Source organism: Siniperca chuatsi, linkage group LG3 (genome assembly GCF_020085105.1).
Source record: "Siniperca chuatsi isolate FFG_IHB_CAS linkage group LG3, ASM2008510v1, whole genome shotgun sequence".
In the NCBI taxonomy this organism is placed as follows: Eukaryota; Metazoa; Chordata; class Actinopteri; order Centrarchiformes; family Sinipercidae; genus Siniperca; species Siniperca chuatsi.
This window is the reverse complement of record NC_058044.1, coordinates 17919076-17946473: the sequence shown is the minus strand read 5'-3', so window position 1 is coordinate 17946473 and position 27398 is coordinate 17919076. Positions and strand designations below refer to the sequence as shown.

The 27398-nt window shown below is 39.8% G+C and overlaps 2 protein-coding genes and 1 long non-coding RNA gene across 4 annotated transcripts; 1 reads left to right on the top strand and 2 right to left on the bottom strand.

Moving 5' to 3' along the window:
• Window positions 1-6980: 6980 nt before the first annotated feature.
• On the bottom strand, window positions 6981-12489 carry rnaseh2a (ribonuclease H2, subunit A). The gene is made up of 9 exons (XM_044190398.1): window positions 12328-12489; window positions 11897-12032; window positions 11592-11663; window positions 11269-11395; window positions 11085-11172; window positions 10400-10537; window positions 8172-8259; window positions 7813-7936; window positions 6981-7382 (listed from the first exon to the last, which is right to left on the bottom strand). The coding sequence occupies exons 2-9, from the start codon at window positions 12021-12023 to the stop codon at window positions 7220-7222; spliced, it is 927 nt and encodes a 308-aa protein (XP_044046333.1). The 5' UTR covers window positions 12024-12032; window positions 12328-12489; the 3' UTR covers window positions 6981-7219.
• A 2339-nt stretch (window positions 12490-14828) lies between these two features.
• LOC122873555 (transcription factor Sox-10-like) lies at window positions 14829-19173 on the bottom strand. Of its 2 annotated transcripts, none has more exons than XM_044190396.1 (4): window positions 19026-19173; window positions 17951-18618; window positions 17242-17528; window positions 14829-17052 (listed from the first exon to the last, which is right to left on the bottom strand). In XM_044190396.1, exons 2-4 carry the CDS (start codon window positions 18391-18393, stop codon window positions 16265-16267), a joined length of 1518 nt encoding a protein of 505 aa, XP_044046331.1. In that variant the 5' UTR covers window positions 18394-18618; window positions 19026-19173; the 3' UTR covers window positions 14829-16264. The 2 variants fall into 2 exon arrangements, with proteins under 2 accessions (XP_044046331.1, XP_044046332.1); XM_044190397.1 differs by having other exon boundaries at window positions 17257-17528.
• A 2062-nt stretch (window positions 19174-21235) lies between these two features.
• On the top strand, window positions 21236-24580 carry LOC122873802. Its single transcript, XR_006377516.1, has 2 exons — window positions 21236-21874; window positions 23823-24580. It is a non-coding gene; the product is annotated as an uncharacterized LOC122873802 (long non-coding RNA).
• Window positions 24581-27398: the final 2818 nt, after the last annotated feature.

Sequence of the window (27398 nt, the reverse complement as noted above, 5' to 3'; positions counted from 1 at the left end):
AAACACTATATGATCAGCGGTCTCAAGGGTGCCTCATCATATATACATAAGCCTAACAAAGATGGGGAAATAATATATAATGTATATGCAGCTTGATTGGTTAAGTGGGTTTCTGGCCTTGTCTCTGCATAGATAGAAAGCAATTTCCGCTAGCATGTATTATATATATTAAAAATCAAAGCTTTTAATCACAAACTGGAAGTACTCGAGTGTTTCTCACATTAGTCATAGTGAAGTTTTTCATGTGATCTGCAGGTTTGTTCTTTTGATCTATGTGAATAAAGTCTGTACTGTGAAGTACTGTGAATTCTGTTCTGCCACCAGCAGTTGGTTTCAGTCGAACATTCTGTTGCTATAGCAACACCTACTGGCACAGTTCCATAGCTGGCAGTTACATGACAGTTACATCTACCATTTTGTCAGATCAGTGACCAAGCAAATATTGAAGGGCATCTTTTATCTACTCCTCAAATACCCTTGTTGGAGCGTTATCTGTAGGTACTCTTTTTTCCCCATTATAGCTGTTTTGTTATTGTTAATTTGTGATCAGTTTATTGCTAAGTAGGCTAGCCATTATATGACCTGTTTGAACATTCTAAGTAACTGTTAAAGGTGGGGTATGCGATTCTAATCCAGTACACGTCTTTTTGTCAAATTCAGTGAATATGTCCTCACAGTCCGGTAGCTGTCCGTTCAGTGTGCTCGCTGAAAAAAAAACCATCCCGTGTTTGTGCACAGCCCTGGCTCTGTAAATGGGAAAAGGGGAGCCACACATCACTATTCCAGCCATGACGTGTGTGTCAGGTAATGTTAAATGACTTGCCCACGGACATTCAGCTTACTTTCTAGTTTGCCAAGATATGCTGTTGTTGTGATGTTTGCTATAGTAGCAGAAGAGTTGTGAGTATCGCTGTCTGGAGCTGGTGTGCTGGCTCTGGGAAACCGTCTCGTCCTCTCTGGCTGTTAGCTTCACAGCAGCAACTGTAGCGACAGCTTGCTAACCCACAGCCTAGCTAAGCTAACCCACAACCTAGCTAACATTAGTTATATTACTTGCTGTGTTGTTGTTCACTCTATATCATGTTATTTGTCATATTAATGGATTTCTCTAGAATCGCATACCCCCGCCTTTAAGTTCTTGTTGGTCTAACTGTTGTATGTATTTTATTCTTTTTACTTTTATTCATGTGCATACTGTATGTTTCTTAGATTCATTTCTATATGTTGTACCTCCTACGGGACCTTCTTTTACTGGTGATACTTCTGGCATGAGGGATAATCAGCCACCCTTTTGCGAATCCAGTTTCCTTGTTACTGTATTTGTTACGCTAGCAGTATGGCTAAAAATGAATTAATACAGTCCCCAGAGGATGAAGCCCACTAACTTTGGTGATCCGCTGTCTTTTCCTCTAGTGCCACCAAGAAGTTGAATTTTGTGGTTTAAAGTTTAATATCTTCACAAGTATTGGCTGGATTGCAGTGAAATTTGCTACAGATCCTCCAGCAACAGGTCTGAAACGTCTCGACAACTGTGGGATGGATTACCATGCAATTTGGTACACATATTCAAGGTGGTTTTGAACTTTGGTTGGTCCCCTGATTTATTAAAAAAAAATACTGCTTCCAGTAAAAACTACAAAGACCAACTCTGTCTCCAACCTTTATTTGAAGTGTGTTTAGCTTGCAGCATAGCTGTGCGCCTCCACAAATAGTGAGGGCACAAGACTGAATAAAATATTTGGGATGTTTTCCTCACACTGGGGTGCAATTTTCTCATCTGCTTTTCTTTAACTAGATCCTACTTTGTGACTACATTAATTAAGTGAAATCAAAAAAGTGATAGTGACTTTTTACCTTCATAAAAAATTAGGTCCCCCTTCTATTTATAAATTCAGTGTATATACCGTAGCAGGGTTTTTTAAAGTCTGCACCAAGGACCGGATCCTGACAATTATACAGAGTAACAACATCTTATGTTTGAGATAAGCTAGTGTGATTGAACACTTGGATCAGTACCTCTCTCTGGCAGTCACATCTTTTGTGCCCATGATGTTCGAAGTCATGCCACTATGCTGTCTGTGTGTAGTTTTAGTTAAATTATATTATGGGCTGCTGAATGTACAAAATGTTTGTCACATCAGGGGCAACGTATTAACTTTTATGTAACTGCATTTTGCTTGCGTTGTTCTGGACCTCTAACCTTATGAACATCCATATGTGAACCTTTAATAAAAAAGTACCTCTGGTATATAGCAAAGGAGCTCCAATAAAACTTACAGGATGCATTAATGTATACTAAAATGAATACAGAAGAAATACAAGCACCAACAGGCAGTAACATAGAAAAGATGTCATACTGTGAAATTGTGGTTATCACTGAGTGACACCTTTACAGCTCAGGTACAGATGCAGTTGCTTTCACATCAGTTTTCATGTAGCATGCTTGCACCTGTTACATGTTCTTTATATGTTGCATAATGATTTTTATGTAGCTCTTGAACACCGTTGTACTGACTTGTCCATAGTGCAGAGCTGATACTGACAGTCAATTTGTAAAAAAGAGACCAATGCCAAAGAGAGAAAACAATAATTGCATCTAAAATCAAAGACTGCTTCAAAAAAGTTCATATTAATTTGTTCTCCTGCGATCTAAAAGTCTTCCGTTCGTGTGCTGAAAATTTGATATGGCTAAAAAATAGAGCAGCTTTCATTTTGAGGCAATAGGGACACCATGTGGAAAGTATCTGCTATTCCAATTAAAATGAGCCACCATATGTTGAACGGGCCAAGAGAAAAATGTCAGGGCACCTGAGGAAGCTTGTCAAGGCGAGGCACAACAGAGTCTGCGGAGACCAGTTCACACTGCTGAACCAGATAAGAAGCAGCTTTAGATCAGACTGCTCCATTTGGACCAGAAGCTGTATACAAATATACATGTGACACATAGCAAAGACCTAATGATGGCCGTGCGAGTAATAATTATAAAAGTGATGATTTATGAGGAAACTGCTGAATGATCTTTAAATCTGTACCCAGGAAAATATGACGTTAAAGAACCACTGACAGAGCCAGTGTGAAATGCCAAGCGGAAATTTCTGAAGTCTAATGAAGAAATCTTCAAAGGTCACTTACACAGATGATGGCATTTACAAAATACATTTTGCCATCTGATACGTTTATTAAGATGGTGCAGATCGTCTTTGATTTTCGACTGAAAGGAACATAATCAGCCACATTATCTTTGAACTACAAGGTCATTATCTAATACAGTGTTATGTATGTATTTGTTTATTATTTTATAGTTTATTGGATGATAGCAGGTCTCATAAAAAACAAGAATTCATTTTGAATGGCAACTTTTATCTTCATTTTTGCATTTTCATTCCCCTGCAACATATTTACAAAACTTGAGTATCAGTCCTGATATCACTGATCAACTGATATATGGATGGATACATCATGGACCCCCTGTGTGTGCCCAATGAGTCAAGACATGGCCATTGTTGATTTGTACACACAACTTAGGGAGTACAGATACGATTGAAAGGGGGAAAAATAGTTACATCATAACACATAACTCCAATATGCCCGAATATTTATTCCTTGTAATTTCTCTGACTCATAGTTGAAGCATCTCGTACTACCACGACTGTATCGCCGCCACACATTCATTCATGAAAGCTTTCTGTCAGTAGTGGAAAAGAACCTGCACAATCCAATTAGTACAATTAAAGAGACGCCATGAAAAGAAACTGGGACTACATGTAACAACCTCAGGGATTAGAGACCAGCTGAACCCATGTGACCTGGGTCATGGTGAGGAGGAGCTGTCCGGTGCTGAAAACTGTGTCCACAGCTGCTGATTCAATAAAGTTAAAGCATATAATGGTTTATGATAAGGGTTCAACTAGTGATTTTAAAATTTTCAATCAATCTGTCAGTAATTTTCTTCCACTGACACGGACTCTGATTCTGCCCCATGGAAAAAATCTCCACATCTGACTCAGTGCGTTACATTAACACACATCTTTTGGATTTTTATCTCTGTACATTGCACATGTTCTTTATTCTGTGAACTTTTGCACTCCTTGGTCAATATTTTGCACATTCCATCCTCTTCATTTCAAACACTGTACAGCTCTTTTCATTTTAAAAACAGATATAATTTTACATCTTTTTTTTGGTAAATTTTTCCATTTTATATTTATGATTCTTGACTTTTGCAGTACTTGCTTTTTATTTTCTCTTTATTTCTATGTTTTATGCACTAAAATACCAAGACAAAATTCCTTGCATGTGAAAACATGATTCTGAAATGACCTGTCCCAAATTCCCAGGGTCTAAGGTGATCTTCAAATTTCTTTGTTTTAAGACTAACAGTCCAAAAACCTGAGAATATTCTATATAAAGTGATAGAAAACTGAGATAAGGAGCAAATTGTGACATGTGAGAAGCTTGAACCAGAAGATGTTTTGCATTTTTGGTAATAAACAGCTTAAACGACTCATCCGTTATCATAATTGTTGCTGATTAATTTCCTGTGTTAATATCAGGAATGCCATCGAACGTTATCTTCCTGTTTACCTCTCTATACGTAGTGGGACAGTATTTGCAATATATAAACACACAACAACAACAACTGTGTCAAATGTCTAATGCCGTTGGCTGAATGAGGCAGACTTATAATTTCAAAATACCATATATTAACTACTATCACTATAATATAGATACATAATCTAAACTTTTACAAATAAGAATTAAAGTCTTTAATGACAACCTGTGTCCTTGGCTGGAGACATTTAACAAGAAAACTATTTAGTGAATTCACAGAATGTTAATTTGAACTTTTAAGTTGAGTTTTGTATAATTGTCCCGTACTGTTCCTTGATCAGATGTACTCAGCCTGGATCTTTGATTGATCTTCTTCTCAGTCTCTCTACAGCTCTACTCTCTTATCTCATCTAAGGGAACGAACAGTACATGTTCAGAAAAACACAGTCCTGGATAACCGTCTACTGTGACTCATTCTAGCAGCTCTTCTGGTATCAGTTACAGCCCGTAATCAATGGAAAAAAATGAACTAGCTGCCAAATATTAGTAGGTTCTAATCTGCTTCACCTCATGTGCACCTTGGTCCTTATTGTCTGGTAAGACAGGGCTATTTCTTTTGGTTAACAAAACCGCTTTCGTAAACATTTGCCTTGCTTTTTGAGTTTTTTCATCTTTTTTTCTCTTGTTGATATTTTGAGATACTAACAAAAGTGCAAAATGTATAGAGAGCATATTAGAGGAGTAAAGAGCTTTCTTTTCGGTTGTGATGAATATGAAGAGAAAGAGGACTGAAACTAACACGTGAAGGCGTGAAGAAATTACCCTCATGACTGACTGCGTATCTCTCAGTGTCATCAGTGTCCTTACGCCCTTTCCTAATTACATGTTTACACACTGGAGTTGTTGACTGTTTGCAAGCTTCTATCCCATAAACAACTCCATTCATTCACTGTGGAACAATGGCAGGATGATCTAATAGAATTAAAGTAGAAATAGATCACCACCATAGTCCGCTGCAGTCATGGGCTAACTATTTTTAATCCCATTGACGCAGTAGGAGACCGGGCTACTTAGAGGGATTAGATGAGGAGCCTGGGGAGGTTATAAATGGACGTAAAGAATACAGAACACAACAGGAGCCCTAAGATCCAGACACCTCCTGCAGAGGCTGCAGCAGACCCAACGCCTAATCTCCTCGATACCATCTTGTGGACTTTGCCTTCAGCTTCCTTACGTCCAAGCAACATCCATAACCATGGAGCCCGTGGCCCCGACAGTGACCGCTACTGCTGCCTTCGACAAAGAAACTCTCCCCAGGAGAACCATGAGATTAACCCCCAGAGGAGCGTCATCTCACTTTGTGGGGACCTCGATTGTGATCCTGTCTTCGTTTGCGGTCTCCACTTTAGCTATGAACTGTGGGAAGAGGATCCAAGAGTCTAGACACAAACCCAACGAGAACTAGCAACGGTGGACAGATGGATATGCCTTTATTTTTTTAGTTAACTTTTGTTAAGCTGGGCAAGTCAATGCAGTATTTATTTTTCTTATAATATGATGGACACCCATTCTTAGCCAGCTGCCTTTTCTGTTCCCTTGGCAAAATGTGAAGTTTCCTGTGTTCAAGTGTTAGACTGGACAAAAAGCCTGGAGAGTCTGAAGCTCTCAGGGGATGTGAGACCGATCAACAACAGGAGAACACTACTGCGATTTCTGAGAAGACAAGCGTTTGGCAACCATCTCAAGATCAATCTATGCGACGCCAACCGTGCTTTGTTCATATAGATTACACTGTGGGATTTACAGAGGGGAACAGGATGCTATACTACCATCAAACCTCATCCTCCAAATACTATCAATTACTGAAAGCTGGCATTAAAAGCTTACTGAGAATATTACTCTTCTTAAATTATTCTTTGATTTGACAGTTCCTGATTTTAAAAATAATTTAAGACTATTTTATTTAGGCAAACAACATTTGTCAACTTTCTTTTCTTTTGTTGAATGAAAAAAAAAAGCAGTTTTGTAGTAAAACATGTTTGTATTCCTCATTTTGGAATCAGGTTTCATACGATACCCAGGATAACAAATCAGCCATAGTCTTTACACGGCACTGTAGCCTAAACAATGTGATATACATAATGAGAGACTATGATTTCAGTGTATGTGGAACAAACTGAGTGGTTTTCATTCTGCAGTTGTCATATTATGGTGGATATTTAGTATTTGTTCATGTCAGCCACCAGAACGTGGTTGTGTTGGGACCCGTAAAGGTTCATATGTATTTTCAAACCTCTGGTGTATTTTGTCACATCGCCACCAGAGGGCAGTACTGGCATTAAAGATTGCAACACTTTTCAATGCATTTTTGCTTCTTTCACATGTATGGTGTAGACTTTCAAAACAAAAGACTCTTAGAAAGTAAAACATATGTTTTAAACATTCATTTTATGTATAAAAAAAAAAACAGGTACAAACAGGACAAATAAAGACAGATCTTCATTTAAGACAGCATTGGTGATAAAAACATCTCGTGTCTGCAACGTTTCATCAAAGTCCATCCACATTTGTGCCGAAGACTCATCTGTTTGGGCTGTATATGAAAATCTCAAAAAGAGCTTATGGTTTCCTGTATGTGTGTGCGTGCATGTCCTCTACTGTGTTGTCTTCAGAGTCTGTTGAGGCTCTTCAGCCTCCGCTCAGTAAAGAAGCGGTGTGTCTGGTGGGTCGGGTTTTGGTCGTTACCTCCAGCTGATGCACTGAAGTACGACAACATGGACTTGTTGTTCTGCCGTTGCGCTGCCTTCTCCCCATCCTCCTCGTCATCATCCCTGAGGACAGATTTAACAACCTGATTTTTACACTGTGGTTAGCACTTGTCTCAAATGATTTACACAAACATTAAGCGTGACCTGAAAATCAAAAGGGGTTGGAGTTTTCACACACCAACATGCAAGTATATTTATCTACAAACACACACACAACAAAGCAATTTTTAAAACCATTTTTGTCAGGTTTTTTGGGCTTCTATGGAAAAGACTTGGAAACTATTTTAATGCTTTTAGAAAATTCTTCTTATCTGCCAGATACTTGGTGTTAAATACCAGAGACAGTAATTTTCTCAGGGCAGAATAATTACAGATACTGTAAATCATATTTTAATGCTGGATTTCAATGGTATTCTTCTTTAACTCCCTAAATCAGCCTCTGATTTTATACATTCACAGATTTTGGACAAAATTAAGTTTGAAGGCTCTTTACCAGTGGACAGTCACACCCTTGCTGTCCATCAGGGTTTGGGCAGTGCTCCAGCTAAATCGAACAAACTGAGGGTAACCGAACACTGGGTCCAGGTACTTCAGCAGCCACGCTTTAGTCTTGGGGTCTGAAAACACAGGAAAAATAAAAAATAAAAAATCTGTCTCAGTATCAGTAGTACAGATAACCATCTTAGTCTTGTTTAGGTCATGTTACCAGTGACACAGAGTTAAAAAAAGGAATGCCTGATAATAGTGTAAGTGCACTCACATGCTAATATTATTCAAAACATTTAAAAAGTATTTCTCAAACATGGATGTCATTATGGGAGGATTATAAAAGCTGCTGATTGTTTCTGTTACCGTTGGGGTATCCTGAGCCGTAGTCTGTATCCACCTCTCCCAGGTCCTCAGCGAAGTTCCAGCCTTTTACAACACGATCCCTGGCCACCTGAAAAATCAGCAAATGGCAGCAGAAAAAACTACTGGTAGGGTTTTGAAGTTTGAAGAAAAAAAAAAAAAGGAAGACAAGCACACTTATCCACTCATCTCCCACTGCCTAACACACCAGTAGTCAGTATTCAGCTGACTAAAGAAACTCACACTCAAATCCCCTTTTGTTCTGAAGATGGCCTTAACTGTTCAGATGCCAAAGACAGACATAGTAATTTACTTTGAGTTAACAATAGAGCCTGATTTATCGGTATGGCCATGTATGTTAACTGATATAAAACTGTTTTCTTTTCAGTATATAGGCAGAAAGAAAAGCTTGTGTTAATATTTTGGTGTCGCTACAAAATTTATCCGGCAGAGTGTGCTGTCACGACAGTGACAAGCAGTGTAAAATGAGAGAGAAGAGGCAGCTCCCAAGAAATCATACCAGTAAAATACAGCTGGTGTCAGGAAATGTAACAGCCACCTCACTAATGGTTAAAACTATAAACCAGCACGAAAATGACAACTACCAACACGAACCACCATGTTCTGAACAGACACATTAAAAACACCAAAAAGTAACATTTGCATTTTGGAACATAAGGCAGCTAACTTACTGCTTTCAGCACTACGCAGTGCATGCTGGGAAATGTGGGCCATCGCTATGGCTACAATACTTTGCTAAGTTGCAAACTAGTTTGTGAAATATATTGCTGGAAAGTTAATAAACAATAAACCATCATTTTCCCCATTCAATATATCTCTAATATAACCCTGTCCCTGACAACCGTCACACCACTCATGCTCATCACAACAGTTTGATGTGTTAGCGAGGTAGCTAGCCAGCTATAGTTTGTCAGTCAGCAGCAGACTGAAAGGTTAGCATCAGAGCATCTCAGCAGACAACAGCGCGGTGGTGATTTGAGTCTATTGAGTGTTGAAGTCACGCTACGTTGTTACCTAGTTGGTGAGATGCAATGCTAGAAAGTAAATAAATAACATCCCCATATTGAAGTCACAGGAGCTGTTTTTTTTCACTGGATACGTTGAACGTTTCCCCTGAACATTTATAGCAGAGGCGTTGTTTGTTTCTTTCTCGACTCGGCAGCAGCGAACCATGAGTTAATATTTGTGACTGTTACATTAACAGCAAAATATTGCTACAGATGATTTGTTTTGATAAGCAAGAAAAAAGCGTTTCTGATTGGAGCTCAATCCGTTGAAATCAGAATCGAAACAAAGCTGTAGCATGAATCTCAGAGCTTGAAGTTAGAGAATATGTGGTTTAGTAGAGAGCAGTGGTGGACTGTAACCAATGTACATTTAGAACAACTTAGAGGTACTTGTACTTGCTGCTACTTCAGAAATTGACGATACTGACCAGTGCTTATGTTTATTTAGCTATTTATTTTATTTTTATTTATTCTTTATTTTCTCAGTGTTAATTTCTAGAATTGGTTGACAATGTATATGTTTAATTATTTAACATATTAAAGAATATTTAATAAAGTTATTTTTTTTTAAGAAAGCAGCCTTCTGAGTACCTTTGCAAAGACATATTGGTGCAAATTCGGTGCACAATCCACATATAAAAAGGTTTTTTCCCCCATTCCAGCTCAAAAATGTACTGTATCGTCTGCCATATTGGTAATCGGTGAATGTTTCCCCTCAAAAATCGGTATCGGTCTCAAAAATCCCATATCGGTCAGGCTCTAGTTAACAACAGAGCATATTCAACAATGAAATGATTCTGACATATCAGCTCATTAATTGCTAACCAACATAAGAATTAACTTTGCTGAACTCAAGATCAATAAAACTTCCAAGAGACCACTGTTCCCACTACATGGTCACACAAATGTAAAACTGGATTCAGAGCCCCACTCCTGTTACTTGATAAATACATGAAAATGTATTCATCTTGTAATTAATCTTTGTTTAACATGTTCAAATGCCCTTTACCTAAAGGCAAAGACATGTGAAATGAAACAAACACTTGCTCCACTATTCCCACCACAAGATCAACTTCTTTCAATAAAAGACTCAAGGTAACTTCACAGCCTTCTGGAGGTACAGTAATATGGGGGTAACAAACTGTAATAATCAGGAATGTGAATGGCATGAGACTGAGATCCAGATGGCTGGTGGTCACTAACCTTCGCGCAGATACTGGCTGCACTGACGATCGGGAAGAGTGAGTCAGCCTTTGGCCTCACAGTCACCTCGATACCCGGGAACCGCTTTGAGAGTTTCTCCTCATACTTCTCTGCTGGGCCGACTGTGTCCACAAACACCTACAGAAAACCAGGGAGATGGAGGAGGGCAGGCCACATAAGACAGGAAACAGAAAAGAAGAATGAGTGAAAATGAGAATATGCTGTCAAATGTTTAATGTTTCTGTCTTGAATCAGTTGCATGTATTCATGACTTTCGGTCACAACACTGTACAGTTCATAAAGAGCACACAATTCACAGGGGCTGTAAAACTATGAAAAACATAAACACAGTTCAAAAACCAGCACGACTACTGACTACTTCCTGATCAAAATGCAGTGCTCTTAAAGAAACAGGCACACAGATAGTGACTCAGAAACCCCAAGGCCCAAAACAAAACAGTTTGTGTGGGTCTGCCAAAAGACCCTCTACTGACTGAATGAAAGGAGTACGTGTCAAGATCTGAAATCCATCTTCCATTAAAAGGCACTCTGCATGGCTAGAAATGACTACATTAAAAAAGCACAATTTGTGTATATCAGCACAGCAGAAAATATGATCCTGACAATACAACAAAAGCATTAGTTGTGCACCTTTTATATTTATATGAATTACTTGTTTACATACCTCTTTGAGCTGTACTCCACTGTCCAAGGCAAACTGTACTAAACCAATTGCTGTATCATGTGAAAGGGCATTCAGGTTGTATTTTGTCCTAACAAATGCAGACATTTTATTAGGATGTGAATGTAAAACACAATTTATGAAGAAAAAAAAGAAAAAAAAGAACAGCTCTCTATGTGCCAAATACCTCTGTAACATGCTGGTCGAGATTGTGTTTGGTGAGAGAATCTGCAAAGCCCAGCCTACATAACTTCTGGCTTCATCCAGTTTTTGGAAAAGATTCTCTCTTTCTGCCTCTGTTAGAGTCTTTGAATCTGATAAGGGAGTGACAAAATGCATATATTTGTTTTACAATGTAAGAATGTAATAATACTGAGGATGCAATGAAGGGTTTCACTTAGGTTCTTCACTAAGATAGCAGCGAGAACGAGCTCAAAGCCTCACACTGAGCGAGGCTATGCAACATCCTTCTCAGCTACCATCTGCAGAGATGTAGGCCAAAAGGATTACCTGCCACTTTCGAGTCCTTCAGCTCCTGCTTTTTGGAAACTGGACAGAAACATATTCCATACACCATGGGCCCTGGATCACAAAACATGAATACTGTAAGTATGTGAACCATATGCCACGCCATGCAATGAGTGGTAAAACAAATGAACAATGCATTCAAACCGTGGCAGACAGTAAATTATTATCTTCATGATAAATTGTGGATGACTGCAACAGAAGATGTAAGGATGCAGTCTTATTAAAACACTAAGTTTTAGATTATAGCGATATTCTTTTGTCTTTTCCAAAATTAACCAACAGCATACCCAACACAGGCCCCCTGCCTGCCTCGTCAATGCCCAAACAGCAGTCCTCAGTCCGGCAGACATCAGGGATCTGAGAAGCCAGCCGGCAGCTGACCGAGTTGTCTGTTTCAAAGGGGCTGAGGTCCATGACAGCTGGCTGAGAGGACAACGGACACAAAAGATATATTTATCTTATCATGTTCAAGTCTTACTCAATGTACGACTCTGAAACAAGATGACTTTATCGTGTTTCGGGGCTCCTTAACTCCTGACAACCTGCCATGATAGCGACACAAATGACAGACACAGACATGTTAGCTAGCTCTTGTAAAGTATCACAATGTGGCAGATAAACTCAAACGTTAACTGAATGCTACACGTAGTTCAGGCTGCTGCGAAAACACATTTAAGTATCATATATCATGATAAATCTGAATAAAGCTAATTCTTACCTATTTAGTCGGTGACGGAACTCTTCACAACTTTCGTGTTGGGTTTCTGTCCGCTGCAGATTTGGCGCCGCTGGAATAATAATAATAATTCTTCTTCTTCTTCTTCTTCTTCTTCTTCTTCTTCTTCTTCTTTCTTCTTCTTCTTCTTCTTTTGATTGGCGGTTGGCAACCAGCTTGCAGGCGCATTACTGCCACCTACCGTGTGAAAGATTGTGATTAGATGTAGATTAGCAGGCAAATAAAAGACAAAAACAGAACAAAAAAACTTAAATCCTCTCTATTGACCTATTCCTTCAGGTATTTAATCAGGTGATTGTATATTCCCCGTGCCCCATCTCCAAGTATGTTCCCTACAGGGAAACTTAGCTTAGTTTTCTTTAATGCTGATGTCAGTTCCTTCCTCTCCTCCTCATAGGCCCTGCACCCCAGCAGCACATGCTGGACAGATTCAGGATGCCCACAGTGTGTGCATCTACCAGTTGGGTGTTTACCTATTTTATGAAGTGTCTTATTAAGTCCAGTATGTCCTATCCTCTATAAGACGGGTAATGACTGCCTCTTCCTTTCGGTTCCTGCCCAGCCTTCTTCCCAACCAAACCTGTTTCTGGATATTATAAAGATGTCTTCCAGTATCGTTTAGGTTTAGGTCCCAGTACTCTTGCCATACTTTTTGCATTTGTCTCTTTATAATTATTTTACCCTCAGCTTTACTCAGCGGTATTTTAATGTTTACTGTTTGTGATCTGAGTGACGGCTTGGTCAGTATATCGGCATCCTCATTTCCATCTACTCCTACGTGAGCAGGGACCCAAACGAAGCAAACCATCAGACCCTTATTGTGCAGTCTGTATATTAAATGAGGAATTTCAAAAAGAGGTCAAAAAGGTCTTGTCTGCATGATTTCACAGATTTAATGCTTGTGAGTGCTCCCCAGCCCCTGGAATTACATCACACGCATCTTCTTCTTCTTCTTCTTCTTCTTCTTCTTCTTCTTCTTCCTCCTCCTCTTCCTCCTGTTCTTCTTCGTCTCCTTTAAATGTTGAGGTGCATTACCGCCACCACTTGGTCTGGAGTCTGACCTGAAACTGTACAGCTTACCTGGATCCTGGTAACTAGTCTTTTTATATCCATGTGACCTACTTTCAGTCTGATGCAAAGCTGGTAACATGTTATCCCCTGAAGAAAAATATACTTAAAATATCAAAAGTACTGATTATACAGAACTGCCCTTTTCAGAGTATTATAATATTCTATATATTATATTATGGCATTGCTGTTAGTGATGCATTAACATGTAAACAGCATGTTAATGTTGCAAGTGGTCGGCTAATTCTAACTATTTTATATACTGTTGATTACATAAATCTAAAACAGTGCATCAGATTTTAAAAGATGATCTCATGTTTTGTGTGCAACATCTTAATCTACAAAGAAACTCGCAACTACAGCTGTCAAATAGATACAGTGGAGTAAAACGTGCAATATTTGGATTGGATTGATTTCAAACAAACAACAATCTTTATTTTTAACTTGTTCATTTCACCTTATCTTTACTTTTTTGTATTGTATTTATTTATCAGGGACAAATCATATAAATCAACATACCATCCAATGACATATATGTCGAATGGTCGTCCCCGCAAAGATGAAAAGTGTTTATTTCTGGTTTCTGCACTAGCCAAAGAGGTCGGCCTAAAGCTGTAACCACAGCAGCTGCAGTATTGTCCTGTTTGTTATTTTCATCTAACTAGCTACTTAATTCGTTTTTTTCCTTCCCATCCTATTATCTCTTTTCATTCCTTGCTCACAACATTATTCTTTCAGTGTTTGTGTATCACCTGATTGGTTGAATTAATCCAAGTTATGGAGTGCCTTCATTTTTTTAATTCATAAACTAAGTCTTTATGTAATTTATGGTGTTCCTTTAAAAAAATGTACAGCTTTTTTAAAATTCTTTTTGCAAAAGATCCCCTCGTCTATCATCATCTTTGTTTTGCACCTCCCTCAAACACAATGCCAGTACAATGGACTTGACATTTTGCTTCTGGATGCCCGCTGAATGGGTTTGAACAGCAGCTAAATGTGGAGGCAGGGAGGGAGCCTCAGGTGGAGAGGAGAGGGCAGAGTGAAAGGAAGGCCATGTACAAAAGTCCAAGTGTACGCCGGTTACTGAGCTGAAATTGGCCTTGCCTCTGGCTCTTTACACCCACCCCTTCTCTCTCTTTCTGTCCCTCTCCCTCGCTGAATGGCTCTCTTTGTCTTTCTCAGTAACACGCAGTCCCCAGCCGATTAAATGTGGGGAATTAGTAGTCAATTTTAGCCTACCACACACACAAACACACTAAACAGCTTAGGTTGGTGGGGCACTGATTGTGTTGTTATTACAGTTCACACGTCAGCAGCATGTTTTTAATTTATTTTTTTCACCCTTCACTTGCTAACTGCTCCATGTGCTATCTCTGAACCATCGCTGCTGCATAAAATAACGCTCTTACACAGGATTTTTTATTTTTTTTTATAAATAAATTGATTTAATAGATGACAACAATAATATTTCAACATTGCTTTTCTTGTATGGAAGCAAAATACTCAAGTGAATGTATAGCAAACACTTTACAAAACTATCCAGAATTATACAAAATGGAAGAAGCAAAGGTGTGACACACAATGCATTATTACTTACATAAAAATAATAACTACACGGTAAGAGGGTCAGTATAAAATGATAAAGTATGCATCACGTAATAAAAGTGAAGCCTGTGGTAATGACCATTATTCACATTGCTGAAGAGGAAGAGGGCTATTTGGGCACAAAATAGGAAAAAAACTGTACAGATGAAAACATGCTTTTGGCCTACATGCAGTGCAGAACGGTCGTACATGTGATTCTAATCCTTAAGTAGGACCCAAAGCTGGCCAATTATCTGAAAAGATTTGGTAGAGACTTATACTACTTATACATTTTAACTCAGTTATTGGATAAATCAGATGTGAATCAGCAAAATGTTAGGCACTTAAAAAGCAAAAAGGAAAACCAAAGTGGGGGTTTACTGCTCTTAAATTTTGAATACCTTCAACATTATTTTATCAGGTATCCAGAGTCGTGTTTCTCCTTTGCTATTGGCACAAAATGAATCGAGTTGAGGTAAGTGTCCAAGACTGAGCGGTAAGATGAAATACATCTTTAAGAGCTCTCTTTTCCCTCTCTTTTTCCCATTTTTTCCCCTTAAATGCTTAATTCTTCAGTTCAGTGAAGTCAATGTAATGAAAGGACAGAAATACGGAGTGCGCTATCTACAAAGAAAAAAAGGTTGCAACTATCCTTTTCTGGCCACGAAGAAACAACCCCAGGGAACATCTTACTGAAACAAAACATGCTTTTCCCAAAGCAGTGGTGCAGATGTATTAGTGTAATATCAAATCAGTCACAATAAAGTTACACCCTAGGATATCAACAACGACAATAAACTTACTACTCATATAAAATAAAACAATAACATCAAAAACATCTGCTTTAGTTTGGTTAATAAAGTCTGATTACGTCAGTCTAAACCCGTCGTTTTCTGGGTCAAATCAGAGTCACACATCAATGCAATGTCTGTTCACTCTCCGTGTCTCGCTCATGTATTCACACTTTCTGTACATCCCAACTTATACATTTACGATGGCACACTTTTGTTAAAGTTGATTTAATTCTTGATTGGCTGTTGACCCATGATTCACACTTTATATTGTGTGAGTTTGTGGCTGTTTTTTTAAACCGTGTAAGGCCCCGTGGATGCGTCTTGCATTATATTGGCTAAAAAAGTAAAAACCTCTAATATAACATCAATATGGCACGGGCACGCATACACACATACACACACATATACAGAACCACACGCTCACACAGATCCACTCACACTTCCCATATTTCCCTCTGCTCAGCTGGTCTCCCTCAAGGTCTTGTGAGTGTGGTGTAAACAGGCTGCTCCCAGTGTGTGGGGCTGTGAGAGGGGGCCACGCTGGAGGGGTCTCCTATGGTAGTGTACAGAGGCCTCTGTGTAGGGCCCATGTAGGAGAAGGCTGAGTACAGCCCCGGGGCCTGGCTGGAGTGGGCATAGTACGCCCCGGGGGCCTGGTGCTCTCCGTACTCAAACTGAGCCCTGGAGGCCAGCGAGGGGAAAGCGGAGCCATAATGAGGGAGGCTGAGAGGGGCGTAGGTGACGTGGGTGCCTGAGGAGGGAGAGGATGAGGCCTCGGCGTAGTGGCTCCCGGACGCGGACTCGCTCTTGATCTGGGCCTTGGAGGGGTCGGAGGAAGACGGAGAGGCCTGAGGCTGTTGCTGCTGTTTGGAGAGCCAGGCGGAGTGCCCGCTAGCAGCAGCCAGGGCGTAGGCGTAAGACGAGGCCGAGGATCCAGCTGCAGGGGCCCCGGTTGCACTCTGCGGGTGGCCGTTTGGAGGAAGGTACTGGTCAAACTCGTTTACATCAAATGGCTCAATGTTGGACATCACCTCGTGGCTGATCTCGCCGATGTCCATGGTGCCAAAGTCGATGTGGGGTTTAGCGCTCGATGATGACGGACCACCGGATGCCCCTTCAGCTCCCACCCCAAGGGCTCCCCTGGACCCCCCTGATCCTCCAGCCGCTCCTGATGCCCCCTCCCTCTTGGAATCTGACAGTTTCCCAGACTGGAGCTCTGTCTTTGGGGTGGTGGGGGGCGTGGGTGGGCTGTGACCCTGACCTAGAGGAAAGAGGAGAAGGAACAACATGGTCAGGTGAACTTTGACATCAGGTACTTTTTGTCTCCTTTTAGTTTTACTTTAATTGAGGAATTGTGGGTCAAAATAGTTGTTTTTTTATGTTCCCTTCTTTCTTAAAAATCCAAATATCTCTTGAAATGTCAAAATAAAAATGTGTCCAGACTCAGCACCTGTGAGCCACCTACCAGCAGGATGGTGGTGGTGATGGTGGTGGTGGTGCAGATCACCCAGGGGGGATCCAGCCCCGCCGTTGTGCTCCAGATGCAGGGTCTTGTAGTGGGACTGGGAGTGGCTGGCCTCCCCTTCTCCCTGGCTGTCGGACTCACTGGCAGGAGCTAGTTTGCCGTTTTTGCGTCTCCGGGGCTGGTACTTGTACTCCGGGTAGTCCTTCTTGTGCTGTTTCCTCAGCCTCTCCGCCTCCTCGATGAATGGCCTCTTGTCGTTCTCGTTCAGCAGCCTGGGGGGAGAAACACAAGGAGTGATTTTAGTCTTATAGGCCGTCAGAGTTAATGTGAAAGTATTTTCTTAGCATGTGTCTGAAAATTATAATTATTGTCGCATTCAACTCCGCGCATAATGGATAAATACAGGAAAAGAGTAGGGCGAGTTTTAACTCGCCATTTATGCTGCAATAAATCTAGCTTTAGTACACGTTATATAGTATACATCATATTAAAGGAACATAAAAAAAAACAAATCAAAAGGTTGATTTCTGTTTCTAGGTGTTTCCCTTGTTTACAGTCACCAATTTGAGCTTATAATTTGCCCATTTGAGTTCAGTATCTACATCCCCACGTATCCTTTACGCACAGACTACACAGGAAATGTGCCACTGTATGGCCACACTGTTCTTTTCTGGGACAACCGCCCTATACAAACCTCCACAGTTTGCCCAGGGTCTTGCTGAGCTCCGCGTTGTGCAGGTGGGGGTATTGGTCGGCCAGTTTCCTCCTCGCCGCTTGCGCCCACACCATGAAGGCGTTCATGGGCCTCTTTACGTGGGGCTTAGCTTTGTTTCCGTTGTTTACGCGTACGGGCATAGGCACAAGTGTCCAGTCATATCCGTCCAGCACCTGACTGACCGCCTCCCTGATGCCGATCGGGAAGCGATCTTCCTCTTCCTCTGATTTGGCTCCGGATATGCCTCCATCCTCCCCGCTGCCGTCCCCGACACAGAGCGCGGACAGCTGCTGCGGCGGCCCGGTCAGAGGTGAGTCCTGGCCGGGTGGCGCTCCGGGTTGAGTCGGTGACAGTGAGTGACCATCGTCTGATCCTCCGGGACTCAGTTCCGCCTCGGACAGGCTGTGCTCCTCGCCGGACATTTTGTTTTACGTTCAACTAATGACAAGACCACCCTCGAATGCAAAATTTGTTTTAGAGAGAGTCCAAACTGTTCAGCGTAATTAAATCGTTTTAATTGAATAAGATGTTTGGAGTCTACGACGATCCCAGTTACTGCAGACTCTTCTCAGGCAAAGCCATACTGCTGCGTAAAAGTGTCCAAATCCTTTCCACCGCTGACTGGAATTCAGCAGAAGCAGTTACACCTAAATATCATATCAAGTATAAGAGAAACAAGTCAGTACTAGTAAAGTTCACAAATGGGGAAAATTATAATTTTAGTTTTCCTGTGAATCAAACATGCCCCGGTTTACTTCAAGCTAAACCGGTTAATAGATTTAGCTAAACTAAATGTGACCATATAACGGCCAAAACTGCATCTGTAGCCAGTAATAATAAGAAGAATAATAATAGTCGCTAATAATAATGCCATTTGGACGAAAGAACCGCATCCAGAAAAATAATATTCCGCCGATAGAATATTTTCATCAAAGCCAAATTAACGCTAAACTTCTTTCAATAAAAAAATAATGAGAAAACTGGCACATAAACACTGATATGAAATATTCCCCTTTATCCATTAAATTTAGTTTTTAAAAATTACATAACTTACCAGTTTAGATGTCCAGTGGTTCAACATGGGAGTGTGTGTGGCTGACTGTAGAGCCGATGAATGGCTGCTCTGTGTGGCAACACCGGAGCTTAAAGAGCGCCTTGTGAGACGGACTGGCAGAAAAAAAAGTGATTGAAAGTGGAAAACATTCCCAGAGAGGCAGCATTCCAGCACACTGTCAGCCCCGCCCCCCGGCACCACGCCGCGCTCTGATTGGTCCTCTAATTACCCCGCTGCTCTCTGATTGGACGGGAGCACTGCACTGTTAATGCCCGTCTGTCCGTCAGTGCAACATTTCCAACAGAGAAGAGGTGAGATTTTACATCGGAGTGGCTTAAATGACTCTACAGTGCGCCCATTTAGAGGCAGGAGAAGGCCAGCTTTGTTGGACGTGTTGACATGTTATATCAAACAAATAAACAATCATGAGGAGAATTATTGCCTCCTGTGGTCACGTTCCTCAAAAAAAAAAAAAAAGAAATTCACAGCTGAATTGTAAAGTTCTGATTTTACCGGATTCAGTTTAATGCAGGAAATAAAGCTTGTAATTTTGAGTTACAGTGTTCATAATTAGAAGGAAAAAAACTTCAGAGAGAGATATAAGTTAAGTAGCCTAAATGAAAAACTAGAATGAAAACTAGATCTTATTTTTTTAAAGAAAAGAAATATAAAATAATCGGGTTTGTGGGAAAGGCTCTATTTGGGTTAGTGATTAATAATGTCGTCATAATATCAATAATAATTAATCCATTATCAATATGTCTCTATCTGAACACAAAACAATCTTTGAAAGTATAATCTTTTAAAAATAAAAGTATGGTGAATACTGAATTAAATCATCAATTAATGCAACTTAAAAAAAAGAAAAGAAGTTTTAATTAGAAAGGAGAGGGAGGGTGGGTTCAGCAAAAGTTGGCCACTTTTTGGCAAACGTGCTGGATCACTGCTATAATAAATATTCACTCACTCCTCGCTCCTGTAAAGTTTCGAAGATAATTGATTGTTGTTTAAAAGCTACAGACTCTCAAATCCCCATTTTTCCTCATTCAGGGTTTTCATGTTTAGTGGGACAGCTGGTCTGTTAAAGAGAGACACTGATCTACAGTGCAATGCATTTTAAAGGAAAGACAACACATCACCTCCTTTAGATAATTCAATATGTCTACCATAACTACAAAAAATTGTTTACACACTACATTTGTATTTTTCAGAATAACTGCAATCAATTACACTACAATCAACTGATCATTATTAACCTTTTGATAATACACATATATATCTTATATATACATCTTCAGCCACCTCATCGATCATGCACACTGTTGAATTAAAATGTATGATACTGCAGAAATGCTGCATTGAACATGTTAGAAAAGTGTCACAGTTAGTTGCTTAGGACATTGCTCAGAATACGGTTTCCAAGGCAACTGAAGATGATTGTTCATTTTTGTTTTGAAATGTGCTCAGAGACAACATGACTTTCTTAAAATAAAATGTTTGCAATAGCTGGCCAACTTGTATTTACTTGAAAACGCTTAAATGTTTAAGAGTCCAATTCATTTGCTGGTTCACTTTCCCTGAACACAAGCCAACCAGCCTGTCGTTTACTTCCAACCACGCCCACAATGGTGATGTCACACATGAAAATGGCTGTTAAGTGACGCGTGGTGTTGTGGCAAGATTTTAGGATTAAAAAAAATTAATTGGTTCCAAAACACAAATGTCCCACTTTTGCTGAACCGGTAAGTTATTAATGTTTAAGAAATCACCAATTTGACTTTAAAGACCTTATCCACTTTAACGTTAAGGCTGTCATTAAATCATATCTGAAATGCAGATCGATGTGAAATCATTTCATTCAAATAATACCACAATTCATTTATCAATAATCAAATCTAATAGTCTAATCAAGCTGATTTCTGAATAAAAACTGCTGAAAGAATCGAAGACTTGAAGGCTGGGATCATGTTGGAGATGAAAAGATAAAACATATTGTGAACAGTAAAGAGGCTAAAGAGACCAATCCTTGACAAAACATTTCTTAAAACAAAGAGCCTACAAGTCACCTTTTCTTCAATAAATTAAGTTATGAATCAATATTAGACTTTTTAAATTTTTCTTTCTCCGTGTTTTTGTGCGTAAAGATAGACTGTGGCAGTGGAAGTGTCCCTTTTACCACTACATGCTTGTATGGGCCATGATTTGTGCCGTTAAAGCACGGCCTGATGGGAAGGAAGAGACTTCAGCAGCATCTGATGCCCCCGGACACACACACACACACACACACACACACACACACACACACACACACAAAATGATTGCAACAATAACCCCTGTGTGTGCGTTGCCTCTCATGTTGAGCCTGACTCTCAGTTTTCGCCCTCTCTCTCCTCTCTCTTTGCTCTCTTTGTCTCCAGCTCAGGTGAATTGTAGCCATGTGATCAAACGCCCAAGCCTCTATCCATTAACCCTCGTAAATGAAAAAATGGGGAACAAAAAGCAGTTTTGTGCTGCAAACATGGAAAAAGTTGATAACAGAGAGCGATGTGTGCGTCTTTCTCCCCTTATGTCCGAGCATAGACACCAGTCGCGCACACATAGAAAATACTCTGCGGCAGACGGGACACTTGGATCTCGCTGGTTCTCCCGCTCCGACACTTTTATATCTGTAAATACTCTCCACAGCAGCAGGATTTGGGCCTCGGAGGTGCTGATGGTAGGGAGCTGTGTTTGGGGATGAAGGCGGTGATGGGTTGGTGAGGGGGCAGCGGTGGGGGGGCACCTATGCTGCACCCCACCGACCAACTAGCAACACTGGGATCCTGCATGAGGCCTCCGAGGCTTGTGAAGTGAGTGATTTTGTCTGTCCAGGATTGATTTTGACAGAAGAGTGTTTAAAATGTGCGCCTCGCTTTGGAGTTTGTTCATAAGGTTTGTGCAGACCAGAGGGCGCGAGGAAGCTGCGGTTTTACGGAGAGCGTTTAGTTAATGCAGCTGGATGTGCATGGCCCCCCAGGGTGTCCTTCAGACAGAGCAAGGTGGTTTTTATATCGTCAGTGTCCTTACTGGGAAAAAAAATCCATCGCAAAATGTTATCATTTAATTTACCCCTTAAAATGTTGTCAATATTGCATTTAATATAGAATACTGAGTTAAAATAGCTTTATAAAAGTCTTATTTAAGCTACTGTATATTCCGTGACTCAGTAGTGACTTATTAATAACTTCAGCATAAGTATCTTTATGTTGCTATGAACTAATGTGTTACAATGTAGTGACTCGATGACATTATTATTTCCTGTCGCCTCATTATTGAGTTGATATAATGCCAAATTGCGGAGGACTAAACTAGTGTTATTTACCGGAGTAGTTACTGTATTGTTGTTGTAAAAAAAAACAAAAAAAAACAAAAAAAAAACCTTTGCAATCTTTAAAAGTTGTATTTTACAATTAATCTTATAGTGGTTCCGTTTCATATTAAATTCGTTTTGTTGGTGATATCGGAAAATAAAGAAATCTTATTGAAAAAGAGATTCAGAAAGTTAAATGTTGGATTATTTGGACTTTTTTTCTACCTAAAAGATAAAAAAACAATAACGTGCAGCCTCTGTTTATAATTTGGAGGACAATAAAATTTTCATAATTATGTGCGCTCAAAAAGCTAAACGATCAAATGTTTGGGACTAAAACAAAATAATTAATACGAACTTTTTAAAATATTTATTTTCCTCAAACGGATTTCAATGCCCTGAAACGCAAAAATCAAAACTGTCGCTATAAAGGCTCTTCATTTTATTATGTATGCGTCTATATAGGACTATATTATTAATGTATTTACAATATAGCTTACAATGATTAAAACCTGTAATAACCGAACAAAGAGAAGAAAGGAAAGTTTCGTGGCCTTTAAAATATTACCTAAACGAGATGTCCGATGTTTCCTGTCCATCATTATTTTAAACACTAACATTTATTTATTTTAACGAATAAAATACAAAGAAGGAGGCGAACTTTTCAGTAGTGCGTGTATGGTCTATTTATTTTTATTAATTGTGAATTTGCAGTAGGCCTCAGAAAGTTACTAAACAATTTTAAAGCACTCGTTATAATTTCGTTGCACTAAGACAAAAACGTTTAATTCATCTTTGAAGATGTAAATTTTGATAAATACTGTTTGTGGTTTCTCAATTATATTGTCACTTCCTCCTTGTTTGCCTCCAGGTCTTTTGTTCTTCAGCTGGAGTACAGCCTCGAAAATAGGCCTCATTTTTCTCTAAATTAAGCTGCTTTGTGTCTCTAATTTTCAGATACTTTAAAATATTCTTTCATTTCAAATGAGTTCATATGTTCATATTGTTTGTATTTCTAATCAAATATTCCATTTATTACTGTAATGTTCAGTGAAAACAATTTGACTAATCGAGAGAAATGATGAACTTCAAACTGATCAGTGTGAGGTAAAACTGAGACAGTGGATGTCAAACTCCTTCAGTTTAACCTACAGAGCCTTTAGTAATGATATGAGAACCCAGCACTGATTTAATATAAAGGGACCATCAACTCATTTATTTCTTTTATATCATTGATAACCTTTACATTTCTTCCCCTGGCACCCTGAGAGTTTAAACTTATATGCTTTATTTTGACAGTCAAACTTGCACATATTCATGATCTTATAAGTTAAAAAAAAAAGTACAGTAGGTAACAGCTTTGACAGGTTAGATGTCACATCTTGGTGATCAATATCTTAAAAGCCAAAAAGCTCACAGACTTCTTTTTTTTTTTTTTTTTTTTACAGATATGTAGCCAACTAGTTTAACAGGAAATGAAACAACTCCTGGGTATTCCACCTGTCACCCAAAGAACTATCACCTGTTCATTTCTTTAAGCTGATTCATTTCATATGTATGGATAAAAACAAAAACAAAAAAATGGGAAAACAGCAATCTGGTGTTTTGCTTGGATTTGCATTTTCAGACATTGTCTGTGCCCTGTGTGAAACTATCACGGGCCTCGGGCGAAGCTGTAACTTGTTAGAAAATAGAGCTCACATGGTTGTATCAGTCCCTGTGTTAACCTGCCATGTGACTGCAGTAATGGGCCTCTCCATGACTGCACAGACCATTGGGTCACAAGAGCCCGTTTCCTGCGGCTTCTGGGGGAAAGGATGGGAGGACGACAAGGTCTCATGATCAGCAGGGAGGTCAAAGATCATGATCAGCAGGGGGGTCAAAGAGTCAGCCTTCAGGTGCACACTTAGTCATGGGCAGCCGTCTTTCATGTGTGATCAGGATGAAATTGAGTAAAGGGATGAGTTTGAAGTTTTTTTTCTGGAGAATATTTTGTTGCGGATGTTTTCAGATAAAAAAATGGGGTGATCAGATGATGGAAGGACAAGGAATGTAGAAGAGGAAAGAAAGAGCGAACACCCTTTTGCTTTGGCCTTAATACTCAAACAACTCCCAGGGGAAATTCCTGAAATCTGACGATGGATGGAGAGAAAAGGCAAGAGAGAAAGAGAAAAACAGAGCGATGCAGATAGAGTGAGAGAGAGAGTGTGAGAAGGATGCAGATAAGGGAAGCATGCACAGCGGTCAAATATTCACATGCTGGGTCACATTCTGCATTAAACTGATGTATAATTGGTGGAAAGCATTCATTCCCATGTCAATGGGCACATTGGGGCTGAAATGAATGGCGTCATTTGTTCCGAATGATGACGAACTCGACAAAAGGATCTGAAATGATATGTCAGAAATGGCGAGAAGTGGCGCAGAAGCATGTTTTCTTCTTTCTAAGCTTCAGATTTTATCCCCAAAATGCCCGTCCTAGTTTGAAAGTGCCTGTTTAAAATGAGTTTATCTGTAAATACAAAGGCTTTTCTCGTGCTTTGGGTTTCCTTTGCGTTTTCTTGGTTTGTGAAAAACACTGTACTTAATTCACAAATGCCATTTCCTCTCAGGGTTTGTGCATAAAACAGTTGAGGTCAGTGATTTTGCTTGGGGAATTACAGCGCTGAAGCTAGACTATCAATAAAACTGAACCTCATGTGACTCAAATGTTTTGACTCAGACTTTCACACTGCACTGTACATCTCATTAAGAACCTCTCCTCCAGCTGATCCAGCGCAGTGATTTCACAAGACATCCTCCAAAAGGGAGACAACATTTCTACCACCTCAGGGGGTTTTGTGGGTCAAGAAGATTCAGTGTTAACCGAGGATCACACAGTAACTTGCTGTGACTCTTAAACATGAGGGCTGGACGCCATCTGAAGTATTTACACGTGAATCGAAAAATGTATGAAAAACAAGGGTCGTGTTGGGACTTCTAGCAGGTCAGGGAGTGGCTCGAAATCTTACTTTTATTTTGAAATTATGCTTGGAACAAACTGGTGGATTTGTCACACCAAAGGCTGCAGGTGTTTTCCGGACTTTTCACTGGATTTATCCATCATGCAGACTTGCAAGTGTTGACGATGCAGTGACACGCCATCCTTGGGGATGAATAAAAAATGATTCTGCTATCTGACCTCTGCCACTCCTTTATTTGCCCATTTTCACCCAGTAAATTAGTGCAGCTGCACCACACTTAAATGGGTCCCCCTCTTTTTTCTCTGGGAGTGTATGTGACCGACCATGAATCCTCTCTTTGTGCTCCGTCTGCAGAGTTTCCCCCCTCTATAGTTTCTTGCCTTCTTCGTCTCTTTTATTTGGGAGAGAGGAGCTTCGGTTGCGATGGCGGCAGCACTGGTGAGGTGGTGGCGGTGGTAGAGATGGTGGTGGCGGCTGCAGGGAAGGGGGGGGGTAACTTGTTGGACCACATTCCTGTGCAGCTGTGGAGGCTGGTGCAGGGTGGGGGGTGGAGGGCAGAGCAGGATCATCATTGCATTGCAGGGCATCATGAATGGCCTATTGTTCGGTGGTTTGCTGTGTCCGCATCTCGTTGCTACAACTTCAGCCTAAGAGAGAAAAGGAAGAAAAGAAAACGAACAACAGAGAGATAAAGACAGACATTTAGAAATGATTTGTAGTACTGATGAAAAAGAAAAATGAGAATCACGTGGAGGAAAAATAAAGCAAGAGTGTGAGAAAAAGTCAGAGATAAACCTCATACTTGTGCCTCTGACTCAGATGCAGGGCGATGTTGAAACTCAGAGAGTGATGGTGATGATGAAGACGGGGATGATGGTGACACAGACAATGGTGGCATTCATATTGTGACTCTATGACGGTTTTGCCCCTCAGTCATTCATGCCAGCACGCTGTTTAGTCATGCACATATGTCGGCTGTGAGCTACATTTAAAATTCTGCAAAGACAAAATCAGTTGTTGGAAATGTTTCCTCACTTAATTGTAAGAATATTATTCCACTTTTTTGTTTTTCTGTCAGATTCAAGTTATAAATGTGATATTTGTACATAACATTTAACTATATAGATCTTAAATTGTGCTGTTATACTTGTGGAAACATGATTATTGTACATTTTCAGATAATCCTGAGTTGTTATTGCTCTTTTTGTCTTATAACTTCTTGCTTGGATTGCTTGTAATTACTGTGTCTCTATGTGACTCTTTTTTCAAACATTATAATAAAGTAAACAAAAGCAAATTAAATAAAGAGTACAGTGGGTCCATATGAACCCAGGTGAACTCCCGGGTCTTCAATCAGCATCCAACTGAGCAATTAAGCAAGAACTTATAGTTCTGCATATGAGAGGCTCCAGACAGCTTCATGTAAGCTTACATGACCTGAAACGTAACGAAAGGTCTACAACTAACAATTATTTTCATTATCGAATAATCTGCGGATTCTTTTTTCGATTCAACGATTAATTGTTTAGTCATGGACTGTCAAAAAATAGTGAAAAAATGGCCATCAAAACTTCCAGAATCCAAGGTGAAATCTTCAAATGTGTCGTTTTGTTCGACCAACAGTCATATTAAGTTTATAATGATGTATGACAAAGACAAGCAGCAAATCGTCTCATTTGAGAAGCTGGAACCGGAGAATGTTTGAAAAATGACAGAAACAATTAATCGATTATCAAAATAGCTATCGATACTTTTTCTGTCAACGGACTAATTGATTCATCTACCAACCCTAACATCAACAACACAGTTGTTGAATGAGGTTCTAAAACTGTTGTTTATGAATGTTTGTGCTTTACTTAGTGGGACTCTGGATCTTTACAAAGCATCTTAAAACTAATTGGTTTTCTTTTGCTTTCTCTTTATTTAATAACTTTTATTTTGTGGGTTGAATTCTCCTCCTGTAAAGCACTTGGTAACTTCTGTTTTTAAAAAGTGAAGCACAGGAAAAACAAATTATTAACTGCACCTTAGAATTTACATTTCACCTGTCAACCACTGCAT